The following is a 25,558-nucleotide window of genomic DNA, read 5'->3' as shown; positions in this document are numbered from 1 at the left end:
TACATCTCCACATTTTAAATCACTTCAAAATGGTCAAAAAGTTTGACACTTGCAGTCCCAGCACATACAAATTGGCAGCATTCGACTTGTGCTTTATGGCTTTGGTAAAGTGTTTTAATGTCTGTGTTTCAATTTTTCTCCTAGACAAAGTGGGTCTGACAGTATATCACCACACTGGTATGTTATTCTGGTGCTATTTATAAGCTTTGATAAATTTTGGGATGCAAATAATGAACTTGGGTTAATATACTGCTGGATTAGATACAAATAACCACCATAAGCAGAATGTGCAGCAATATTGTAAAACCTAAATATCAGAAAATGGATGAGTCAAAGTGGTGCATCCTAAGTCAAGAAATTTGCTTTAAATTACTTAGTTTCTTAAATGGAAATAGATTCTTTCTGTATCCCATTGGGGTTTTGAGCTTTCAAAACATACTCCTCACATTTGCCAGATGTTTTTCCTAAGAGTGGCTCACCACAATTGCACTGGCCATTTCATATGCTAAGGGAAAGATGGAATTGGTTTCAAAATGCTTTGGGAAGCTGAAGGTACAGCAACACTGAAACTGATAGAAGCAACTACATGCTAGCCCTGGGATTTTCAAAGCATCTAGTCCTTAATTATCAATGCAAAGCCTAAAGTATTTGCAAACTTTATTAAACCTGTGCTGGAGCATCCTACCTAGGCAAAGCTTTAAGTGCCCGCATATGATAATCTTGGCCCATCCCAAAATACAGCTGCATTCGGTCATGTCCTTTATTTCATCCTCCAATGCCGCGACGTGCAAAACTGGGAAAACACAATATTGTAATAAAGCGCCTGGCACCCATCTGCCCTCCCCACGATGTCCGTAGGGGACAGCATCAAGGGAAAGCGTCTCCCTTTTCCCATTCTTTTCTGGAGCCCGGCCGTACAGCCAGCTCGTGGCTCGCTCCCGCGGTTCGGCCCTTCCCAGCGGTCAGCCGATGGTGCCGGTTCCCGTTCCCCGTGCCCATTCCTGTCCCCATTCCCATTCCCTGTTCCCATTTCCCGTCCCTGTTCCCTGTCCCCGTTCCCAGTTCCTGTTCCCGTTCCCTGTTCCTGTTCCTGTTCCCCGTCCCCGTTCCCGTTCCCTGTTTCCAATTCCCCGTTCCCGTTCCCGTTCCCCATTCCCCGTTCCCGTTCCCCGTTCCCGTTCCCCCTTCCCCGTTCCCCTTCCCCATTCCCTGTTCCCGTTCCCCGTTCCCCATTCCCCATTCCCCGTTCCCGTTTCCCATTCCCCGTTCCCCGTTCCCGTTCCCCGTTCCCGTTCCCCATTCCCCGTTATCCATTCCCGTTCCCCGTTCCCGTTCCCGTTCCCCGTTCCCGTTCCCCATTCCCCATTCCCCGTTTCCAATTCCCCATTCCCCGTTCCCGTTCCCCGTTCCCGTTCCCCATTCCCCGTTCCCGTTCCCCATTCCCCGTTCCCGTTCCCCATTCCCGTTCCCTGTTCCCCATTCCCCGTTCCCGTTCCCATTCCCCGTTCCCATTCCCCATTCCCAGTTCCCGTTCCCCATTCCCCGTTCCCGTCCCCGTTCCCGTTCCCTGTTCCCGTTCCCGTTCCCGTTCCCGTTCCCATTCCCCGTTCCCGTTCCCGTTCCCGCCCGCAGCGCCCCCTGCCGTCAGGACGGGGAGGTAACGTCGGCGCGCGCCGCCGCGCGCGAGGCTGCGCGTGCGCCGTTGCCGGGAGCGCGCGGGGCGCCGCGCGCCTGCGGCAGCGGGGGCGCGCGCGTTGCCGGGCGACGGCGGCCGGGCGGCGGCGGCGGCGCGGGCCCGGTGCGGCGCGGGCGGCGATGAGGCGGCGGCAGCGGCCCCCGCGCTCCCGTCGGCGCTGAACTCCGCGCCCGCACTTCCCCCATCCCTTCCCCATCCCGTCCCGTCCTGGCTCTGCTCCTCCACGCCCCCTCATCTCCCCTTGCTCCCGCCAGCCCTTCCCCCTCCATGCGGCGGGAGCGGCCGGAGTGGGGCCCGTGCCGCGGCCGCGCCGAGCCCCGCCGTCCTTCACCTCTTCGCCGCCAGATCCCGCAGGGAGCCGCGGAGGGCGTCCGTAGCGACAGCAGCGGGTGAGGCCCCGGCCGGGGAGGGGGTGCCGAGGGCGGCTCGGAGCGGGGGAGCGGCGGCGGAGCCCGGCGGAGCGCTCCCCTCCCCCGGGGTCCGCGCGGCGGGGGGAGCGGGGCTGCGGGGCGCCCCCTGCCGCTCGTCGGCCGCGCTCCGGGCCCGGCGGCGGCGGCGGCGGCGCGGCCTTGGGCCGCCGTGCGACCGCGTCCGCTACCGGGGACGGCCCGGGGTGCTCCCGCCGCCGGCCCGGGGTGCTCCCGCCGCTGCCCGGGGTGCTCCCGCCGCTGCCCGGGGGTCCCCCGTGTGTCCCCGTGCCGCCCTTGGCGCAGCGGGAGCGGCGGCCGCCCGGCCCTCCCCGCTGCCCTTGGCCGCTGCCGCCCGCCCCGCAGGAGCCGCGGGCTGGGCGGGCGGACGCGCGGCCTTGGCGGGGACCCACGGCAGCGTTCTCGCACCGCCCGCCGAGCGTGCCCGGAGCCCGCGGGCTGCCCTGGCGGGGCAGCTGGAGCGGCCGGGGCAGTGGGGTACGGAGCCGGGGAATTCCCCGTCATTCAGTAATTGACAGCTCCAAGGAGGGATTGCAAAAGCTGCGTTAGCACGCTGTTTAAGAAGGTGTTCAGTGTCTGAACAGAAGAACAATGCAAGAAACTTGAATTCACGAAGAAAGGTGGTGAAATAAGGAAATTACTTTTGTGGAGCATACCTGATGATTGCAACTTGCATCCTTCCATTTTGCTTTATAATGCAACTGGGAATAAGGAACTGCTCATTCATGCAGTATGCTTGAGGTTTGCGGTACTTTTTTGATCAGTTCATTTGAAAATGTTATTTTTCATAGCTGTCTGCTTTTCTAATTGCCATTAAATCATTTGGAAATTATATTTCACAGGAGGCGTTTACTTTAGAAGCTAGCAAAACAGTAAAATTGAAGCAAAAGCTATATTGCATCTTCTGATAGATGTGAATCTAAATTATTTGGGTTTATTGAGATATGTCTGATGTTGCTTTACTTTTTTGTTTTAGTCTTGCAGTGTGTTGCAGTGATTAGTATGTGGTGCCATAAGTGGGAAGTAAGACTAGGAGGCATATTAAAATGCTGGTCATTTATGAATTTCCATTATGCAGATCAGTAGTTCTAAGTGCTTGGGAATATGCAGGATTCCAGGTCCATCTGATTTCTTATGCTTGGTATGTTTGTTTATTGAAATAGAAGAACCTGTCAAGTAGTCTTTTTCATATAGGAAGGATCCTGTGTTGATAAGACGTATCTTTTGCTTGCCAAGTGTTGTAACTGAATTGTGGTAGGTAGGACTGGAAGGTATATTTCACAAATTTGGCTAGTGCCACAGATAAAATTATTTTTGCTCCTTAATGGAAAAATGGGTTAGTGGGAATTTCAAGGTCATCTTCAAATACAGAGGAATTTAGCTGCCTTTGGAATATGTCATTTCTTCTCCAATGTTGCATGTTTTCCGTGTATCAATCCTGTCACTGTTGACATTTTCTGGATATGTTTGCCTTCTATAATAATTAATCTAATGTTTAGCAAGTTTTAATAGAATAAATCCCTAAAGCTTCCTAAGTAAATTTCATTTGAATGATTGCAATAAAAGGTAATTTAAAAAAAGAAAACCTAGCTGCTAAATCTAAATCTAGCCCAAACTCACTATGTGGAAAGAAAAAGGGTTAAGATGGATGAAGGAATACCGATTACACGTTATATGCTGATGAACTAGTAAGAAAGTAAATTCTTACTATCTACAGCTGTAAATTAGGTAAGTTCTGGCTTTCTGTTCTTTGATCTTTCTGGAAGTATTTTCCAATTATTCCATTGTAGACAAATTATTCCATTGTTGACATCTGCTGGTTTTGACTTTCCTAGCCACTATACAGTTTGCATCTGAAATGTTATTTTGTTGAACACTTATAATTCTACTATGAATCTGTGAATAATAGAAGTAAAACAAATTGCTTCTATCACTTGCACTTTTTTACTGTTTGAATCAAGAGCAGAAGCACTTGGGGCTTTTTGGGAATAAGGAAGGCAGCATCGAAGTTCAGTTGTGAAAGATGAAGAAAAGCAATTTATAAATTTGGAAGAAGTTCCCAGGTGTTGCCACATTGGAAATTAGTTTGAAATATTGGTTTGTCCATCTCATGATGCAAAAAAAAATAAATTAAAAACCCAAATGGCTGTAATGCTACACATACCTGAGAATGCTGTCCTCATTTGCCTCATTTGCTAGGCATAAAGGGCATTGAAGAGCCATATTTTCATGGCTGGACAACTATATACTTTTAAATATATCAACTTTCTTGGTGTGTGTGTTTAATTTTATTGTAGAAGGCTATTTTTTATACATTGTAAATGAAAAACTTGTTTGAGCCATAACAGTGGTATTTTTAAAATGCTTTACCATCTGTTAATGTCGGGTGTTTTTAGTGTTCTGTGAACTGTCCCTTTTTGTTGATAAGCTATATTTTTTGTGATATGTTCATGGTATCACAGATAATTCATCTAGAAAATAAGAATACCATGACAACCTTTACAGATCCAGGCTGTCTGGTGCCATGAGATGTGGAATTGCATTAGATATATTTCAGAGTTAGGAAACACATTTGCAAGTGCAGAGCTAATCAGTATAACATCTCCTGAGATGTAGTTTTATTCTTCTGAAGTGACCAATTTATTCATGAGGCCATGATAAGAAAAAAACCTTCATTAGCTGGCAATTTTGATTCAAATATATATGTTCTATATTTAAATAAGTACTTCAGCTAAGTATCTTTGACTTGTGAAGGTAGCTATTGTATTTAATTTTCTTTCATGGGTTATTTTTGACATGGCTTGCTAGAAAGCAGATTGATTCACCATGTCAAAATAAAACCTAGGCTTTACATCATTTGTTGTAGTTCTCTTCTAGAATTTCATTAGGAAGTCATTGTGCAGTAGAACTAAAGTATTTTACAAATCCCAGCATAGGCCAAGGTGCTTGTTTGTTGTTACACGGTCAGAATTTAAGAGCCCCTTTCTGGATTTATTCCATCTGGGGTGAGACCTTCATCAAGATTAATATCTGTTCTCATTAGCTGACACAACTTCTAGTTTTAATTGAATGCTGTAACAGGGGCAGAGTATCAAGAGTTGGTTAAAGCCAAAGGTTTAGACTCGTATGTTTAGTGAGGATGTCCACAAAAAGTATGTACTCCTTTACTGAGGCCACAGACACCTTAGCCAAATCACATAAAGTCAAAACTAAGTCTGACAGTTTCAACCTAAAACCATGTGCAATTACCCCCCTGACATAATTTTTCCTTTTTTGTAAGATCAAATACTAGTTTCCATCTCTTTGCCAAGTCTCTCCTTTTTCTGATTTCTAGGTTTAAATACATTGATTTAAAATACAAACAAAAACTCCACCCCCTAAAACAAAATAATCCCCTAATACCAAAATAATACATCACACCTTCCTTCCTCAGGTCTTGTCCATAGGTAGGTTTCCTTTAGAAAAGGAGTAATGAAGTTGCTGGAGCATAGGGATTTGCCATTTGCATTTTCAAAAGCAGAGTGGTAGGCTTTTTGTCATGTCTTCTTAATGATGACTTTCCAGCTTCTTCACCTTGGAAATGAGCAGTGTTGCCATTATATGAATAAAGGAATCTTAGCATAAAAGAATAAGTTTGCATTTGACTTCCTTCAGGAGATCACTTAGTCCAACACCATGCTTATTGCAGACTTAATTAGTCATGTATTAATTTTTTTTTTTTTTGCAAAAGCAAGGTAACTGGAGTGAAAATATAAAGGCACCAGATGCCTTCAAGCTCCTCTTGCTGCTTCCATAAAGGTACTCTTTGATACTTACTGAGTGAGGTGTCTTTCTCTGCTTCAGCCTTTTTTTTTTTTTTTTTTTTTTTTTTTCTCTCGGGAGTTTCTAAAGTGATTATTGCAGTTTATCAGAAAGCTTCTGTCCTAATAGCTGAGTCCATCCTGCCTCTTGGATGGATGGCATAGCATGTGACAGTATATTGAGGTCTTTAGAAACAATTCCCTTTGTTTTTCAGGTTTCTCAGAGCTTGCTTTTGGGTGCGAATTTTGGTTAAAGGAACATTTGGTTTAGTCTGCCAGAGTAGTATTCTAAATATTCAATTACAAATTGAATTGGTGTAAGTTAAGATAAGATGCATCACAACCTTGATGTGTCTTTGACTTAGCTGCAATCACAACTTTTTTTTTCCCTTCACAGAGCATTAATGAGTCATTTATATCTGCAGAGTAGGTAGTACCAAATGGCCTCCTATCAGAATGTGGATTAGGAGAACTAGTGTATTCCTTTGGTCATAGGTCCAAATAAATCATCTCAGTTTAAAGGAACTGCCCACAAATAAACTTTAGGAGTTATATGTCTGCTTTTGTTTTATTCAATGTTGTCAACTGAAGTGTAAATATTGCCTTAGTAGAGACGACAGATCTTTTGAGTAGCAATAATGCTAGCTGTAGCTGCTTAAGATTATTAAGATTATATGGAAAGGGAAAATCGGTGGGAAAAAGGTACTATATAATTGTTAGAACTCTTGTTTTTAAATGTGTGTTTACTGTATAATTATTACCTTTTTTTTCCTGTCTTAGGAAATAATGAGTAAATACCTAATGCAATAGAAATACTCCATTTTCTTCCCTTCAGAAGGCCTGTACTTTATACTTGTCTTGTGCTCAGCACTACCTGTTCTTTCTAGGTTGGGTTAACTCCAAACAGGAATCACGTAATTTAACAAAGAACTAAAATGCTGTTTCCTCTGTTTAGGATTCCAGCTATGTCCATCCTGTCCCTTTGAATTCATACTCATGACAAAGTTAATGAAGTTTGAGGCAAGGTGCTTAAATTTCATACCACTTTTGCATTTCTCTTCAGTTTACACTTGATTTGTAGTTCACAAAATTATAGAATATACTGAGTTAGAAGAGAACAACAAGGATCATAAAAGTCCAGCTCCTGGCCCTTCACCCCAAGAATCCCCATGTGCCTGAGAGCATTGTCTGAAGGCTCCTTGAGCTCTGAGGCTTGGCACCATGCCCACTGCACTGGAAACCTGTTTCATTGCCCAACCACCCTCAGGGGAAGAACTTCCAGATATCCAACCTGAACTTCTCCTGCTGACTCCTTCACAAGTGATTTCAAGTTCTCTATGTGATATTCTAGATATAGCTTGTTTTTATTTATAGTCCAATACATATATCAGTGATCACTGAAAGTATTTCCTTAAGTAAATTTGAAGTACCTCAAACATTGAAGTGTTGCTGTAGTTTTTTAGAACAATTTTTCAGTTTAACGAAACTCCACAATATGCTAAGAGTGCAGTAAAAATGGATACTTTTCTACCAAGTTCTCTATTCTATGGTGTTGTTTCTGTCATGTGGTTTGAGTTAAATTGTATAGTCATGAAAACAAAATGACTTCTTGCCACATTTAGATTAAAAGCTGTAGATTTGGGCTGAAGGATTAATCAGATATTTGCACATCAAAGAAAACATTGTTTTATTTAATGTTCCAAATCTACTATGACTCTAGTATTTCAAATATTTTATTTTGGGTTTTCAGAAATAGCTATGATTCCTCCAACTTACAGCTAATCAAAACACTTGTTCTCATTTCCCTGGTGTCTGTTGGTAGGTTTATGTTTTTCTGTTCCTGGCATTTTCCAAAAGGTCTCTAGGTTAATTTCTGAACCCTTTATAAAAGGTGCCACAAATGTTTAGTCATACTCTATCAATCTTGCACGGCAAACACCTAGTGTTTGTGATGTACAAGTCTATAGTTTGAGCAGAGTTAGAAAAGTAAAATGAAGTTCTGAGAACCTTCTTTGAGGTTTTTTTTCCACGTGCTCTGCTTTTCTATTTAGTTTCTTGCTTGTTATTGCGAGGTTCAGCATAGTAACATAGTAACTCAGTACAATTTCTGCTAAGCTGAATGAGAAAGTTTTCATCAAGGTCAGCCAAGAAAAAAAAAAAATCTAAATTTGAAACGTGTGGCAACTCAGTTGCAAATTTGGGATATTCTTCTTAAGGTTGTTGGGTTGGATTTTTTTGAAGTTGCGATCACTAGAAATGCTGTATTTAATCTAATTTTCCTGAAATAAAAAGACCATTAAAAAGCAGAGTTGTGCTCATTACTTTTCACAGTCTGGGAAGCAAGGACTGGCTCTTGAATCTAATTCAGCTGAATCTTGTCATTGCTGAAGGATGCTGTCACTCCCTGATTCCTGTTCAATAGTCCAGCCAAACACCAGTAACTGGCATTCAGCAATGTTGAAAAGTGAGAAACGTGGGTCCTTAGGGTGGTACTTGCACAATTACTTTCTTGCATGACAGTGCTTATATATTTTTGTCTGTCATGATGGTTCTTTCTTGCCTTAGTATTGCAGGATGCTCTTTCCCTTTGCACAGGTGCAATTTTTTTTGGTTTTTTTTTGAGTTGCACTGTAAAATTGATCTGTGTTTAAGAAACAAACTAATTCCTCCCTCAAAAAATTCCCACCCAACCCCTTTTCCAACTGTTATGAGCCCATTAGCTTCTTCAAGCTCTAGGGAGAGTCATGAACAAATAGATTCTAGTTAATTAGGTGTTTTGGTGAAGAATCCATGGCATGATTTCATGAGTCTTGTTTTTCATACCCACTCAATATTCTCATGATGTTTGAAAATGTTTGATCTGCTAACTCAGAGGATTACTTTATGTCATTGGCAATGCCCTGCATTTCCATAGTTCTCAGTGCATTCATAACTTTCTTAAACTGAGCCAGCTGTGGTAAAAGGAGTTCAGGGAGAGTGGGCTAGAGCTTGATGAGGAAGAAGTACCAAACTTTTGAGTGTTTGCAGCATTTGGGAAGGGAGAGCTCTGTTTCACTTTTCTGAACTGATCCGTGAAATGTATAGAGTGATACACTAACAGAATTAGAATTTATATGTACATGTATATATGGGTATATCTGTCTATCTGTATTTATTTGTGTGTGCATAGGGTGGGTTTTTCCATCACTGTTCAGTGTAGACAAGAACTACAATACAGATTGTAGATCAGAAAGGTAAAGCCTCATGGTATTTCTAAAGTAATTTCCAGCTCTATATATTCTGGTGTATGAATTCTTGAAATTCAGCCCTCTCTACACAACTGAACTTTTCCTAGTGTCAAGCATTTGTCAAGGAAGAACACTCCCTTAAGGGTTGGGTGGTGGTAACAATTACATTTATCTTAACTGGTGAGTCAACACTGAAAATCTTTCCTTGTCCTTTGCCTCTGTAATAGAAGAGTGCTAAGTCACATTCCTTATTGTTCTTCTCGAAGATGGTTAAGGGAGGGAGAGAGACAGATGGAGAAACAGAAATGGCAAATTTGTTTTTCTTTTAAAATACTTTATCTGAATTGACTCAGAAAAGAGGAAGATCCTAAATAAAATTTATTACTAACCATAGCTAGCAGGCTATTTTTCAATGGCTGTTTCAATACTAAATTCAATAGTAAATTTAAGGGCAAGGTGTTGACTGCTGGTGTAAACAGCTAATACTTTAGATTTAACGTATGCTAGTGTTTTATTTCAGAGAAGCCATAGTAAGTAGAAAAAGTAAAATATATTTACTTGACATTGTACAGAGTTTCACTTGATAAAACACTATACAGTATTAGGCCTTTGATTTGTGTAAATTTAAGGTTTCTCTGTTCATCAAAATGACAGTGTTGAGACTTCCCAGGAATATGTTGAGACTGACATTGCATAGTAAGATAAGAAAAAAAAATCCATTAAACTGAATCAAAATGCTGTCATTTATATGGCTGTAATTATCAAGGGACTGAAAAGCCTGATCTGCCATTTTAACACTTCTGTTAAAAATGCTACTTGACTTGGCACATATTCTGTGAATGCCACTATACATATCTCTAAATGTTTAAGTGAGCTGTGGATCTGTGCTCAGATCTTTCTTTAGACCATGTCTAATTTATTAGATCAAAAACTACAAGAACTATTTGAACATGTATTAATTTTAAGCATCTTTAAATTAACGTATTCCTTTGGCAAATAGAAACTGATAAATCACCCAGCGTTTTTCTAATTTGTATTCTTAAAGGCTGGAAGCAAGGTCTCATTTCTCTTACACCTCTGGCACTAACAGCATCTTGGCTCAGTTTCCATTCTAAGGTATTGGTTAACACAGGACTCTGCTTACTTATAGCCTGGTTTAAGAGAGCCTGAAAAACAATTCTTTTTCCTTGGACTCGGTGTTTGCCTTTTGAGATCTTAAGAGCACAGACGGAGCGGAGCGCCCACCGCAGGGCCCGGGGACAGTCCCTGGACAGCCCCGGCGCGCCCACAGCGGCTCTCGGGTCTCTCTAAAACAAAACTCGTTATTGTGGAAGCTGCGATAGAGTCATTCCTGCCTAGAAAGGTGACATTAGCTTCCCTGAGGGACTCAGCTCTGCCTTTTCCCCCGACTCGGTGCGGCCCAGGGGGGTGAGGCTCCCGCCCGCAGATTTCACGCTCCCAGGGCCGGGGGCAGCCGGGCCGTGGCTGCGCAGCGGCGGCCCCGACACCGAAGCAGGGGGAAAGCGGCATAGCAGCGGCCCCGGGACCGCTCCCCCGCCCCGTCTCCTGGGCATTACCGGGGCAATGGCTGGGGTCACCTCGGCTCTGGTCAGAGCGGCCGTTCTCCCCCGTCCGTCACGGGGGGCATGGCCGGCCCGCCCGCGGAGCCGTCCCGGGAGCCCGGGAGCCGCCCTGCCCTGAGAGCCTGGAAAAAACTTTCCGCAGATGGAACAGAGGAAGTGCGGGCTCCTTCCCCGCCTCCTGCTGACCTGGTGGAAGTGGGGATCTCTCCCCCTCCTCCTGCTAACCTGGTGGAAGTGGGGATCTCTCCCCCTCCTCCTGCTAACCTGGTGGAAGTGGGGATCTCTCCCCCTCCTCCTGCTGACCTGGTGGAAGTGGGGATCTCTCCCCCTCCTCCTGCTGACCTGGTGGAAGTGGGGATCTCTCCCCTTCCTCCTGCTAACCTGGTGGAAGTGGGGATCTCTCCCCCTCCTCCTGCTAACCTGGTGGAAGTGGGGATCTCTCCCCCTCCTCCTGCTAACCTGGTGGAAGTGGGGGCCCTTCCCTGCCAGCAAGGAGCGGGCCAGGCCTCTCCCGGCCGGTCCATGCCCAGGCCAGTTCTCAGTTCAAAACCCGCGCTTGTTAAACAAGAAATAAACTTTCGCATTGTAATTTGCTTTTCTCCACCAATGAACAATCTCAACCAGTGGCAAACACATGTACACACACGCACGCTCCGCCTCTCCCCACCGCTCCACCCCATCCCAGCCGATCTGGGGCCGGTTGGAAAAGCGGCGAAAGGAAAACAAGACTTAGAAACCACTCCAAAAGCAAATTCCCTCACCACCATGCTGGGTTGTCCCGGGATTGCAGGCAATTACTGACCTTAAACAAATACACAATACACACACAGATACAAACTGCATACCACACAACAGAAAGATATTGAATATCTTTATATTACCTCCTGCGGGATCTTGGAGCCGCTGCATGGAATTCTCAAGATTGCCAGCAGGAAAGAATTCCCTGGAGGATGTTCTCTGTCCAGAGGAAGGGCCCTAGGTTCTCCCATCCCATCTTGGTGTGCCAGAATAACTGTTGCCTTTTGCATCAAAGGAGTTGATGAAGGTTTCAGTTAAAGGTTGTTTTTCAAAGTAGATGTGTGTATCATATAATTGTACCTTTGAGTGACATGGCTCAGAGCACACTGAGATGATGTAAAGGCAGTGCCATAAGGGACCAAAAGAAGTTGTTCAATCCATTCTTTTACCTGAATTTCTGTTGGTCCTGCTGAAATTTACAGGCTTTGAATACAGTATTTCTAGTACCAGCTCAAAATAGTAATTGTCATTTGAATAGTGATTGTTAAATAATTTGCAAGTGTTTTCATTTATATCACAGTACTTTATTACTGTTCAGATATTTTCCTCCTGTTTTAATACCATCAAAGTTGAAGAGAAGCTTTCAGTTTGGCCCCTTATGAACAAAGTAGACATGATTTTGTCTGCCTCTTTTTTCTGAATCACATTATCAGTTCTACTAGTTGCTCGTGACTGTGCTGAAAGAGGTGTTTAGGAAGGAAACTTGGCTGGTTGCTTAGCAGCAAGCAGCATGAGAATTAAAATTTTAAAGCTGCAGTGTCTGTATTTCTGAGTTGTAATAGTTTTAAATTAGATATTCATAAGAGCTTTCTTTCCTTGAAGTGTGTGTTCATATTTGGCTGTCTTTGGGGGGAATGTAGCTGATAATAAAAAAATTCTGAAATTTCAGTGAGAAAATGTTGCTGTTCATGATCTGGAAGATGAGGTTTGAGTCTATATTTGAAAATATTTTCTGACTTATTTCTCAGTTTTGTAGTTATCAGCAAAATCAAGAACTACTCAAATTATTTATGCTTTTAATTTTTGTTTAGAGTTTGGTTGTAATAGGATTTAAAAAAAATTAATGTAACCTGTGGTATTCGCAGTAACCCATTGTGATAACTCCTTAGTGCATCTATCTTATCTTTTAAAAGTATTCATTATAAGCGGTAAGAAAACAGAAAAGTGGAAAATTATTCACAAAGGTAGTTCTATTAACTGATAATTAGTGGGTTCGTTCCCTCCCCCCCCCCCCCCCCCCCAATAAATTCCCTTAGAGTGCCCACAAAGTATTACATTCTAAAGATGTCTGGACAAACAGTACCAAAGTGTTCCATGTGATTTTTCTGATATTCCAGCTTGTCATCATAATTCTAGATTGTATATTCATTGTGCAAGGCACAATATGGTTAGAATAGGCTTGGAGCTAATAGAGATCCCTAGGTACAACTGCACTACCACTACTAAACAATAGAGATCAGAAAGGAAAGAAATTCTATGTTATTGTCAATACTCTGCAAGATGACGTTTGAATTTCTGAGAAGTACAGTGTGGGAAAACAAATAAAAAACAAATTATGCTGTTGTTGCTCCTGGGTTTTTGGTTTGTTTGTTTTTTTTTTTAGTCTAAATGTCAGTGAGTTAATTGCATAAATGTATTCCTGCTGACTCAAAGTACTCTTGGAAATGTGGCCATAGTTGTGGAGTGTTCCTTCATGGCAATATTTTGTAAGCTGTGGGTGCAATGTGCTGATAACCTTGTATTTTAACCTTCTTGTATAATAATTTTTATATCTTTTTTTTTTTTTTTTTTTTTTTTAGCCTTGGCAAGGTACAAGGTTATGTATAAGACCTAATTAAAATCCATTCCAGGTTAAGCTATTAATACATCTAAGTTGGCAAGTACTTGAGTTGTAAATATACTGCTATTAGTGCTATGTGAGAGAAAAATCACTTGGAATGAAAATAGAGAATACTGTAAAAACAATACCTAAGTATTTAGAGGGATACTTTATGAATAAATAACATGAAAGAACAGAAGTTTTATAAGTCTAACTTAAACCTAACTAATCAAGATTGGAATTTCCATTCAAATGCAAAGAAACCATGTTTTTATTTCATATGGCATAAAGGACTTAGACTATCACAGAATTCTTTAAGTTGGAAAAAAACCTCCAGGATAATTGAGTCCAACCTTTGACCGTTCCCCACAACCTTGTCAAATAGACCAGAGCACTGAGTGCCACATCCACTTGTTTTCTGAGCACCTCCATGCATGGTGACTCCGCTGCCTACCTTCACAGTCAAATCCAAAGTTTGACAACCCTTTCTGTGAAGAAATTCTTCTTGAAGTCCAACCTAAACCTGCCCTGTACATCTTGAGACCATTTCCTCTTGTCCTGTTGCTGGTTTCCTGGGAGATGAGATTGATCCCCACCTAACTACATCCTCCTTTCAGGCAGTTGTAGAGAGTGGTAAGGTGTCCCCTGGCCCTCCTTCTCTCCAGGCTGACAAAATATAACATGAATTTACAAAAATATGAAAAAATATGGTTATTCTTTATTAAAAAGTAATGTTGATTGACTCAAAACTTGACTTTTTAGGGTATTTTTTTTTAGGTACCAGTGACTAGCATTTTCCTGAGGAAATTAGGCTTTTGAGCAGCTGTCTCTGCGTGTGTGTACATTTTTGTTTGCATAAATTGGAGTGTAGTCTGGTAGAATGTTACTGTTTTGCCTGTTTATGGTGGTTATATATTACTGTATAAAGGTTTTGCAGGTTAATAATCTTAGTTTCACTTTGAGGCAATTTTAGGGGGTTTGGTTGTTGTTAGGCTAATATGGACCTGTCTCAGAGGTCCTTTGACATTTTTATGGTTTTGCTTATCAGATTTTATCACTCTTCTAGACCTGTTGTTCTCTGAAACATTTCCATAGTCAACAAACCCACCATTTAATGTAGGGAAACAGTCGAGAAAGAAACCTTTCTAAGACTTACTAACAGAGCTTTGAACTAGATTAATCAGGGGAAGGGATGTGTTTCTGAGTGTCAGAGAGGAACCAAGAAACACCAGCGCTCTGGTGGAAGCAGCAGTGAAACACCTGTAAATTGTCCCAAAGGAATTAGGGATGGCCTCTCACAAATGGTGAGGAGGCCATTCTATGATTCTGTGAGTGGTATATTAGGTGCTGTGATTTTCTGCATCTTATTACCTAAAACTAAAAGGATATGATGAATTAAAATGAATAAGCTTTGACTTCTATGCACACTGGTGATGCTTTTATTTTCTTTTGTGGTTTATATTATTATGTTAAATGTGTGTTTTGTTTTCCAGAAGATACTTTTGCTAGGTAAACTTGTTGGTTCTGATAATAAATCCTTACTGAAAGAGGCTGATATGGTTTGTGTTAAATTTTATGCATACTGGAGCACTGCACAGCTGTTCCTAGTGTAGACACACTGTTCTTGCAGTAGAAGACATGTTTCTAGTGGAAATGGTGTCTCACCCTTTTCTGGTTTATTATCTTTAAATATTACTGAGATAATCCATTCCAGTTCTATGTTTATTGTGTGGGAACTGTCCTTTTTTTGTAGGTAGAGTTACTGAGGGAGGGAAAGAGAGTCTTATTTGTGATTACACAGCCAGTGTAATTATATGCTTTATTATAATCAGTTTACATAGAAATGTGAATGACTGGGGACATCTACAGACTTGTAAACAAAATCATTGTAGTGGAATATTTTGCAGAATTGATCAAAACCTAATTATTAAATTTTTTTTTCTTTTTTTTAAGGAACTTCATGTTGGTGTTGCTTATGCCAGAATATAGTAAGCAAGGCAAATTAGCTCCAGCCTTGTGTAAACATTTAATTGGCCAACATGATGCAATTGAGCATGAATTCCAGGTGGCTTTGGAAATGAAAGAGGACTGAGCGCTCTGGCTGGAAGCTGAACGTGATGACGGCCTGGTCTATGGTAGGGAAGCTGAAAATGGAGAAGAGGCACTCCAGAGAAGACAGAAATGTGGAGCAAGATGTGGGGGAATGCAGTGCTGAATCTGAGGAATGGACGAGCTCAGAAAGTGACCCTGAGCAACCATACTTCAGAGGCAGTACTCAGTGGAGAGAAAAGGAGGTTTCCACCAAACCACATCGGCCGCTCTGCCGGTCCCCATGTCTGGATCGCCCAAGTTTTTCACAGAGCAGTATCACACAAGACTTGAAGCTAGATGAATGCAAAACAAATTTGGACAAGGAATACCAAGCTAAAATGGATTTTGCTTTAAAGCTTGGGTATGCGGGAGATCAGATCCAGGCTGTACTGAATAAGTTGGGAGCAGATGCACTCATCAATGATGTCCTAGCAGAGCTTGTGAGACTTGGCAACAAAAGTGAATCAGAGGGACAAAGCACTGCCAGCAGTACCACTGGTACTCTGGTGTCAAGAGGCCCTTGCCCAAAGGAAATAGCAAGCCCTGAATTGTCACTGGAAGATGAAGTGGTGGATAACAGTGATAACTTGAGGCCAATTGTCATTGATGGAAGCAATGTTGCTATGAGGTGGGTGTCCCTGTCACAATATTTGAAAATAACAAATCACTAAAATATTAAAAAAATACTGATGGCAAAGTAATTTTAAGTCATGTAGACTATTACACTGATAATACATCTATTTTATGGACTCTTTAGTCTAGGCTTTTAATTATTCTGTTACTCCTTTATATGTAACCCATATTCCACTTCCCCTGCCCTCATTTTAAATCCAAGTTCTTGCCTCAAGACTTTTGTTCAAGCTATTTGTAGTGTTCTTTTGTGTAGATGGGTTTAGGATTTTGAAGGCCTTGAACAATACTGGAAATTGTTTCTGGACATTAAAGGAAAGTAACTAAGTAGGGTATGAAAACATGGTTCTTTCTAAAGTGACGTTCAGTGGATGGTAATGAAATGCAGTGAATTCATGGTATTTGAGCTCTTGATGACTGAGCCTGCTCAGTAGTCAAAGCAATTTATCTGCGTCAAAACAGGGATAACACATGAGCTAAACCTGCTGATCAGCACGGCTATACTGCTTGCCCCACCTCAAGTCCTGAGTGCAGTTTTGGGCATCCAACGGAGGGCCACGAGGATGGGGGAGGGTCTGGAGGGGAAGCCTTTTGAGGCGTGGCTGAGATCACTTGGTTTGTTCAGCCTGGAGAAGAGGAGACCGAGGTCAGACCTCACTGTGGTCTTCAACATCTTCACAAGGGGAAGCAGAGGAGCAGGTACCAATCCCTTCACTCTTGTGGCCCATGACAGGACTTGAGAAAATGGCACTAAGCGGAGTCAGGGGAGGTTCAGGCTGAATATTAGAAAAAGGCTTTTCACCCAGAAGGTGGTTGACCACTGTAACAGACTCCCAGCACAGTGGTCACAGCATCCAGCCTGTCTGAGTTCAAGAAATGTTTGCACAACACTTTCAAGTACATGGTGGAATTCTTGGGGTGTCCTGCATGGGGCCAGGTGTTTGATTTTGATGCATCCCTTCTGACTTGGGATATTTTATGCACACTTGGTTAGGTTAGGTTAGGTTAACACTAACCCAAAAGATACCTGTCCTGTGCCACTTTTGAATATGTCTGTAGAGTACAGAGTTCAGCTAGCCAGTGATTTGTTTATCTTTGAGTAAGTATGATTTTTTTAATGAGGGAGTTGTGCGCTGTTTTAGAGACTCCTTTGAGTTTCAGAAAACAAATTTTTGATGGGGATGGGACTTAACTTTGACACAATTACTTATTTTCTATAGAGAGTTCTAATAAAAATGAAGAACATTTAGTATCACAGGAAAATATTTTATTAATAGAGATGTTTAAAAGCACTTATCACCCATGGCATTGACATTGTTCATTCCTCTTTTTTGTGATAGCATTTTATGGTGCTACTTAAGGTGAGCTCAGTTTGTCGGGGAAAGTGATATTTTTCATTAGGTCAGCTAATAAAATGAAAAAACCTGAAAAACTTCATGTTTAGTTGCTTTTTCTCTGGGGATAGTAAAATTTCACCATTTACAGACTTTTTAAGTAGCAGGGTTGCTGTAATCTGACAGCTGAATAGCTCTGTACAATTGTCTTTTTCCAGTTATGTAAGGAGGCCTAGTAAAAATTTACGGACTTTGTTTTCCTTATATCCTTTGACCATGGCAGCTTTAGAAGAAAAAAAATAACCAAACCACCACAACAAAAACCAAATCCAAATGTAACTTTTGTCCTTGCTGTTTCTAAAACTTGCATGTTCTTCAGCCATGGGAACAAAGAAGGATTTTCCTGCCGGGGAATTCAACTAGCTGTTGATTGGTTTCTGGAAAAAGGACATAAAGATATCACTGTGTTTGTACCTGCATGGAGAAAAGAACAGTCTCGACCTGATGCACCAATTACAGGTAACATCAAGATTTTCTTTGACCCCTTGGTTAAAAAGAAAAAAGAAAATTGTCATTTATTGTCGTACTTCTGGTGGGTCCAATACTGGACTGGATGTGGTGATGATGTTGTACTCAACAGTTTGTTTGAAAACACAACAGTTTCTTTGGTTAGGAAACAAGCATTTAAATATCTGCATGTGTTAGCAATGATGTGGATTTTGTACATTATTGGATGGTTTCAACACTTTTGAGAAGCAGTAGTTGAAATTTTCCCATTTGCAAGTGTTGTTGTTTGGCATACAGGAACTGAGTCTTATTTTCTGAGTGAGCATGAAATAAGTAGTAACAGGCCAGGGACTCAGTAGGGCTATCTTGAACACTGAAAAGGCAGCATGTGCTTTTACCTATAGAAAATCCTTTCATTTTACTCTAGACTGACAAGGCTATTGTAATACAGTAACACCTGAGTTTCTGACATGTTCAGGAAGACTGAGTAAAGGTACACGGCTACAGAGTGGTTATGAAGTTTAAATATTGAATATTTACTCAGTGCTTTGAAACCTCAGAAATAAAATCCAAATCTAGGTGTTTTTTAATTATAATGAGGACTGTGTGGGAATATAATTGCAAGATACTTTGTCAGACAAGAAAGTCAAGAATTTTCATAATACAGAGGTTGCATTCCTTTCTTTTAAAATGTTTTTAAAAGCTGCTCAACTAAAATTATTTTACAGATCAAGAAATCTTACGTAAATTGGAGAAAGAAAAAATTCTTGTTTTCACCCCATCTCGAAGAGTTCAGGGAAGAAGAGTAGTTTGCTATGATGATCGATTCATAGTAAAACTTGCTTTTGACTCAGATGGCATCATTGTGTCAAATGATAACTATCGAGATCTTCAGAATGAAAAACCAGAATGGAAGAAGTTCATCGAGGAGCGGCTGCTAATGTATTCTTTTGTGAATGACAAGTATGGGTTTTTTCTTCAAAAGTAAATGAATTTGCTAATTCAGCATTCTCAGAAAAAACTGGTCATGTTTAATTTCTTTTCCCTTAGATTTATGCCTCCAGATGATCCTTTAGGACGTCATGGTCCAAGCCTTGAAAATTTCTTAAGAAAAAGGCCAGTTATTCCTGAACATAAGAAACAACCGTGTCCTTATGGTAAGTGCCCAAGTCAGATTGATTTGTTGCATTTAAAGGTAGGTGAAGCAAGCAATTAACATCTTGTCATTACCAGACAAAATGTGCCACTTTTCATGTTGCCATCCAAGCACAATGTCCACTTTCATACCCCTCATGCACATATTTATAAAAACAGTGTAGCAGAAAATTGAGGATTACGAGATACACCTTGTGCATAATGCAGCTTTTTGCTATTTTATTCTGGGTTGTATTCAAGGGAGGAGATTCGTAATTAATAAAACTGGGTTAAAGCTGATTTGTTTTATATAACACTTTGTGTATGTTGTCATGATTGAAATCATAAGCCAGTTGGAAAAAAAATGGTGTGTCTTGCCTATGATGCAGATAGACATGCTGGATGCAGGCAGCAGAGTCTGTGACTGCCTGTATATATAAAATGCATCATTATCCTTAGAGGTTTAATATAGAAATACTACTATTGCAAAGTGGTGAAAGATGTAAAGAGAAATGATAGCAACTGATGCTATTAAGAGTTTTTGATTTACTTAACCTGAAAACCCTTTTCTTCCAGGTAAAAAGTGCACCTATGGGCACAAATGTAAATATTACCACCCAGAACGTGCAAACCAGCCTCAAAGGTCAGTAGCGGATGAGCTTCGAATAAGTGCCAAATTATCTGCTGTGAAAACTATGAGTGAGGGAGCCTTGGCCAAATGTGGCACAGGGCCATCCAGCTCCAAAGGAGAAATCAGTTCTGAAGTGAAACGCATTGCCCCAAAACGTCAGTCAGATCCAAGCATTAGGTCAGTAGCTGTGGAGCCTGAGGAAAAGTTATCAGCAGCCCGGAAGTCCGAGGCCAGCTCTGTCCCGTCTCTGGTTTCTGCATTAAGTGTACCAACGCTCCCTCCACCAAAAAGCCATGCAGCTGGTGCATTAAATACTCGTTCTGCAAGCAGTCCGGTGCCAGGTTCCTCACAGTTCGTACATCAGAAATCCTCACTGGAACATATGTCCAGTGTGCAATATCCTCCTATACTAGTCACCAATAGCCATGGCACTTCAGTTAGCTATATTGACCAGTATCCCAAATATGAGTCACTGGGGGACCATGGCTATTACTCCTTACTCAGTGATTTCTCCAACTTAAGCATAAGTAGTATCCGTAACTCAGATTATTACGGGGCTGATATGGACCAGGGGATGTATTCTAGAAACTCAAGCCCCTGTCCTGACAATTGCTTAAGCCATACAAGTAATGATTCTTATTCCTCTTACAATGACTTGTATCTGGGTGTAGCAGATGCCAGTCCAGAAGACAATGTGAAGAGCCACAGACTGCCATCGAAAAATCGTCTTCAGCCTTTCCCTCATGGTTACCATGAAGCCTTAAATAGAGGTCAGAGTTACGGAACTGAAGAGCCTAAGCAATCCCTTCGCAAACAGTCAGTTTCCCACTTAGGCCTACATGCCCAGCATCCAGTTGTTGGAGCACGGTCCAGTTGTCCAGGAGAATACCCTGTGCCTCAAAATGTTCATCCATCAACTGCACAACCAAGCCGTGCCTTGGTGATGACAAGAATGGACAGCATTTCTGACTCACGGCTTTATGAGAGTAACCCTACAAGGCAGAGACGACCACCTCTGTGTCGAGAGCAGCACGCCAGCTGGGATCCATTACCGTGTGCGTCAGACTCATACACTTACCACTCGTATCCACTGAGTAACAACCTCATGCAGCCATGTTATGAACCTGTCATGGTAAGAAGCATGCCTGAAAAGATGGAACAACTCTGGAGAAATCCCTGGATTGGGATATGTGGTGAGCCACGGGAACCTCATATCATCCCAGAACATCAGTATCAAACATACAAGAACCTCTGCAATATTTTCCCTCCAAGCATTGTCCTTTCTGTGATGGAAAAGAATCCCCACATGACAGATGCACAACAGCTGGCAGCTATGATTGTTGCCAAATTAAGAACGGGGCGTTAGAGCAGTACAGCCTCTTTTGGATCAATGAACCTGTACAGCACATAGGACCCAGAGGAAAACTTACATGAAGGAAGAGGCCAATCTATTGTAAATATTTTCTACTAAGATAGTATAAAGTTCTGTACACAGTAGCAATCATATATATGCTGAGGCACTATATAAAAGTTGATTGTATTGCAAATTTTAAGATTTTAAATATAGGGATTTTTAATAGTATTTTATAGGAAATGCATACCTTGCTGCATGGATAGCTCACTAAGAACTATAATGTCACAATCAGTGTCTCAAAGCTGTTACTACAAAATTAGTGTTAGCAATTATATTGCATGTATTAGTGTACACTTACAATTTGCTTATAAATACCTAATCGGCCTCTAAAAGTATGCTCTATACACACCCAGATGACTTTTAGGGTTTCAGCTTTGTCATTTGACACTGCCTACTGGCATCTTAAGTACTGAAGAAAAAGTAAATTTGCTAAAAATTAAAATTGTTTATAAAAGGAAAAACTGATTTCAGATTTTCAATGTCAACATTGTTGTTGATACTTAAATTTCAGAACTGTCCCTCAAGAGTTTGAATAACTATTATTACATTGTTCAATATGTTGGCTCAATCCAACAGAAGCCAAATACTTTATTAAATTAGGACCAAAACATTAAGGAATGTAAAGGCATGAGTGCCATTCAGTAAACTGAAACTTTAACTGTAGGTTCTCTCCAGAATCTCCTCTCTAACGTGCTGTAAACAGCTGCTGGCCCAAATGACTAGACAAGCTGAAAATAAATTGTCAGTATTATGTAAACTGGATTACTCAACTTGAAGCAGCAAAAACTGGATGTTAACATGGAAGTTCATCAGTCACTGCAGCCTTCCTCTGGGAGCACGGATGGTGTTTGAGTGAGCCTGACATTCAAGGTGGCTGTACAAGATCATCTTCAAAAAGGGTGGAGGGGGAAGGCTGCTTCTTGAAAAGAGATGCTCCAGTTTGGGTTTGTGGCAAAGCTGTCCTGGTTTTTGCTCTTCAGATCCACGCAAAGGTGTGCATTTGCCTCGTGAAGGCTTTTAGAGTTCCTGTTTCAACAGGTGAGATAATTTTGTGTGGCATTGTTTGCGCAACTGGTATCTTGCTCAGGGTGGGAACCTTTGTAGCTAAATGTCTCCAAAAGAGGCGTTTATTGGTTTTTTTAAGCTGCACTGACTGTACGCCCTTTTTTGAATCCACTGTATATTTCAACATTTTGAACCATGACTAACTCGACATGTCTCGAGCTAGGACTTGTTGACTTCTACTGTAGTTTTTTTCATGAAAGTTGAGAAGGCCTGGTTTATGGCCTTTTGTTTCTTCATGAGAAGGTGTGACACTGCCTAAATGTTTCTTACTGTGAAACACACAGAACGTGAGGCTGCAGTCAGGGTTGTTTCTGGTGTTTTGATAATGGCTTGCATGCTGCTTTCTAGTTATCTGTTTGTCTGAGAAACAAAGTTTATCATTTCCTCCACTTGTGTTACTGTAGTGGTTGGTTTGATTCAAAATATCTTGTGGGCTCTTTATCATGTGCAAAATAGGTTCCTGTCATATTAAAAAACCCACCAAATGAACCAACAAGAAACCACAATTATTTGTGCAACTACAGTTAATTTACTGACATTTGATAACTGTATCATTTCACACAGGATACATTTTCTTGTGTTGGTACAGGTGATGTATATAATGACTATGTCATTATGTATCTGAAATGAAGTAACTTGAAGGTGATTCTGTACTTACAAATAACTTAAGTTTTAATTAGTTGGTTATTCTCTCTGTTAGTGGGGAAAATAATTCAGACACTTATAATAGCTGGGGGAAAACAAATTTAACTCTTGACCAGTTTTCAAAAACATTTCATATTTTTAATTTGCAATTAATTCTTATTCTCTTGCATGATATAAGCAGCTGAGAGCAATGCCTCAAATAACCAGAAATGACCTTTTGTTTGTTGATACAAATTGTATCTCTTTTTTCTTGATTGTATAAAAACTGTGTATAAAAAAAAATAATCTCTAGATTAACTTCAGTATTACATTTTCACCACAATGTTTGTGACACCATGTGTCACAGGGAAGTAGCCCATGAATAATTATGGATTTTTTTATTTAAAATGGGCACTTGTAGTTTATAGACAAACAGGGACAACTTTTCAGAACCAGGTTATTATGTGCACAAATACTGTGTGTACACCTCAAAGCATTACATAGGTATCTTCAGTCTATTTATTAAGCAGATACATTCTTGCACTAAACTTTATGTAAAAATGTTGCTGTTAACTCATCTGCATGTGTTTAAAATGTAACAGTAATTGCTATAGACCCTATTTTATTCTAACCAATTAATTTATAAATTATTTAGGTATGAGATGAAGTTTATTGTGCACTCATGTTTCCATCTTGCATGGAATTAAATATTTGTATGCAGAAAAATGTTTGTTCCATTTTTCTCCATTTATAAAGATAAGCTATTTTAAGAGAGGATTGATAGGTGATTTTGATGTTTTCTAATGTAGAAAACTCAACAGAGATTTCTGTATGAAGTGCTGGGTGGCTTATGGAGATATCCATTTTTGTTGGATTTGTCCAGTCATTTTAATTTTCACTAATCTTTGTTTTACTGATGGAAGAATTCCTTTTTAAACAATGGGAATGCTGTGAGAACACAAACCCAGCATACTATTTCCCTAAGGCACTTCAAAGGCAAATTGTCTATTCTGAGAAGCTACTGGCATCTCCCATGCATAGTTATAGAATTGGCAGTGCAGCCTTGTGGAAATAACCTGCAAATTTTGTGCTTGTTTAGTCCTTCTTAGAGGTAATGGAACTTTTCTATGTGATGTAGTCTTTCCTGATCAACTACTTTTAAGTGATAATTTGGTCATCCACACCTGTTTTCAGATATGTTTACAAGACAGTTCAAAACATCCATTAATCTTTAGCGCATAAGCTTGGATTTCTTCTTACGTGGAAGAGTTGATCTTATTAACACCTGATCATAACTGTCTATAATGTAAATATAAGACTTTGTATAAATGCTCTTTTTTAGAGCATGGTATTTAAATGTTTTTAAAACTGTAAAAGAACAGTTCTAGAAACTATATTTTAATAAAATCCTTGAAAAAACAATTCTAGATGAGGGGGAAAAAAAGTGTGAAGGTAAAATCACAGACTACTGCAGTTGATAAGAGTTGAGCAGTAGATTTCAGTGCTTTACTGGGGCCAGAGCATTCTCTGGGAGTTCTGATTTACTTATCTTTCATCTTCTGCTATATTGCTTTCACATAATTTGTCACTTAAAAGTGTGTAACTTTGAATTCATAAATCAAAAACCAAATGCTATATGGTATGTCAGTCTAAATTATTTCATGTTTTTTGTAAGAATTACATGTCAGTAATATAGTAAATTGTACATGATTTCACTGCTGTTAGTCCTGTTGTTGTCATACTGAGCTGCAGTAGTTGGCTTTATTCATTTGTAGAATTAAACATTACTGTTTAATTGTTGTAAAATTTTATAAATCTCTTTGGGTTTTTTTTGTTGACCCAAATATAATGTAAGTCTTAATGACAAAATGAGTGAAAATGGATGTTAAACCAGTATGTGGTATTCTTAAATCTCTGTAGTGGTAAGTGGCACTGCTCTAGTTGCTGCAGCATGTAATTTATTTACTAGCATGAGTCTGCTTAGCTTTTGTAAACATGCTTTAGCTGTAAAGTTAAAAACAGGTGTGGAGAATGGTTGCTTAGAACAAGCAGAAGGAGCTTCATTGGAAAAAAACCAAACAAAACCAAAAACATCTAAGTAGGTGAGTTTCCCCCTCCATACTTCTAATGCCACTTTGTCCCATTTTGGCATTTTGTTCAAATAATAAAGTTAAAAATACTTGGTGACATGTATGCATACCCAATCTATATCAACCCGCAAACAGAACACTCGGTTATTGTAATTTTTAAAACTCCACACTAAGGAGAAGGAACATGCATTATTTCTGTGAAACTTTGTTCCAAAGTTGAAACATTACTTGATCTTGACTTGCCAAAAGTTTACATGAAGCATTAGTACTCCAGGACTCGTAAGAGTCAGGCCTTTAGATCTGTCACAGTTACCTCTGTGGTGAGCATTCAGCTTTCACACTCCTCTGATGTACCTATTGCTTGTTTGTGTGACAGAGCCCTCATTAAGTGTATTTCCTGCAATATTTCAACTGGAAAAATACAATTACACCATCACACAAATTATTCTTATGCCAGTGTTTGGTTAGCCTTTCAAGAGTCATTATACAATATTGCTGATTTTGGTCTGTTTTTTAGTTTGTAAATGTATTAAAAGAATTGCAAGAATCTAAAAGAAGTATAGGCTGTCACCTCTTCCCCTCCTGCTCTATGTAAATGTTTTGCACAATTATTTAATAATATGAAATATGTTATAGTTTATATATATAAAAATTTTTGCTTATTTAATAAAACTGAGAGCCATTGGA

At 40.6% G+C, this 25,558-nt stretch overlaps 2 protein-coding genes across 5 annotated transcripts in view; one reads left to right on the top strand and one right to left on the bottom strand.

Annotated features, from left to right (window-relative positions):
* Positions 1-2,253, bottom strand: part of ZC4H2 (zinc finger C4H2-type containing) — a 14,904-nt gene extending 12,651 nt beyond the window's left edge. Inside the window, exons 1-2 of one of the 2 annotated variants that reach the window (XM_072929063.1) lie at positions 2,028-2,165; positions 686-793 (exon numbers count right to left, since the gene is read on the bottom strand). In XM_072929063.1, coding sequence (XP_072785164.1) covers positions 686-747 — 62 coding nt within the window. In that variant the 5' untranslated portion in view covers positions 748-793; positions 2,028-2,165. Of the gene's footprint in view, positions 1-685; positions 794-2,027 lie in introns of both variants that reach the window. The other variant, XM_072929066.1, reaches the window with a different exon arrangement.
* Positions 1,782-25,558, top strand: ZC3H12B (zinc finger CCCH-type containing 12B). 3 transcript variants are annotated; one of them, XM_030272506.4, is made up of 7 exons: positions 1,782-2,085; positions 15,305-16,070; positions 17,786-17,925; positions 18,642-18,876; positions 18,964-19,070; positions 19,624-19,690; positions 20,353-25,558. In XM_030272506.4, the coding sequence occupies exons 2-7, from the start codon at positions 15,469-15,471 to the stop codon at positions 20,432-20,434; spliced, it is 1,233 nt and encodes a 410-aa protein (XP_030128366.1). In that variant the 5' UTR covers positions 1,782-2,085; positions 15,305-15,468; the 3' UTR covers positions 20,435-25,558. The 3 variants fall into 3 exon arrangements, with proteins under 3 accessions (XP_030128366.1, XP_030128365.1, XP_030128363.1); XM_030272505.4 differs by having other exon boundaries at positions 1,806-2,085; positions 20,350-20,581; XM_030272503.4 differs by having other exon boundaries at positions 1,806-2,085; positions 19,624-21,190.

Source organism: Taeniopygia guttata, chromosome 4A (assembly GCF_048771995.1).
Source record: "Taeniopygia guttata chromosome 4A, bTaeGut7.mat, whole genome shotgun sequence".
Taxonomy (NCBI): Eukaryota; Metazoa; Chordata; class Aves; order Passeriformes; family Estrildidae; genus Taeniopygia; species Taeniopygia guttata.
The sequence above is the reverse complement of the archived record's forward strand: the minus strand, read 5'-3'. Positions and strand labels throughout refer to the sequence as shown.

Coding starts and splice junctions, on each gene's coding strand:
- ZC3H12B (XM_030272503.4), top strand. CDS start 15,469: ATGACGGCCTGGTCTATGGTAGGGAAGCTGAAAATGGAGAAGAGGCAC. Junction 17,926..18,641: donor ACCTGATGCACCAATTACAG/GTAACATCAAGA, acceptor ATTATTTTACAG/ATCAAGAAATCTTACGTAAA. Junction 18,877..18,963: donor TATTCTTTTGTGAATGACAA/GTATGGGTTTTT, acceptor CTTTTCCCTTAG/ATTTATGCCTCCAGATGATC.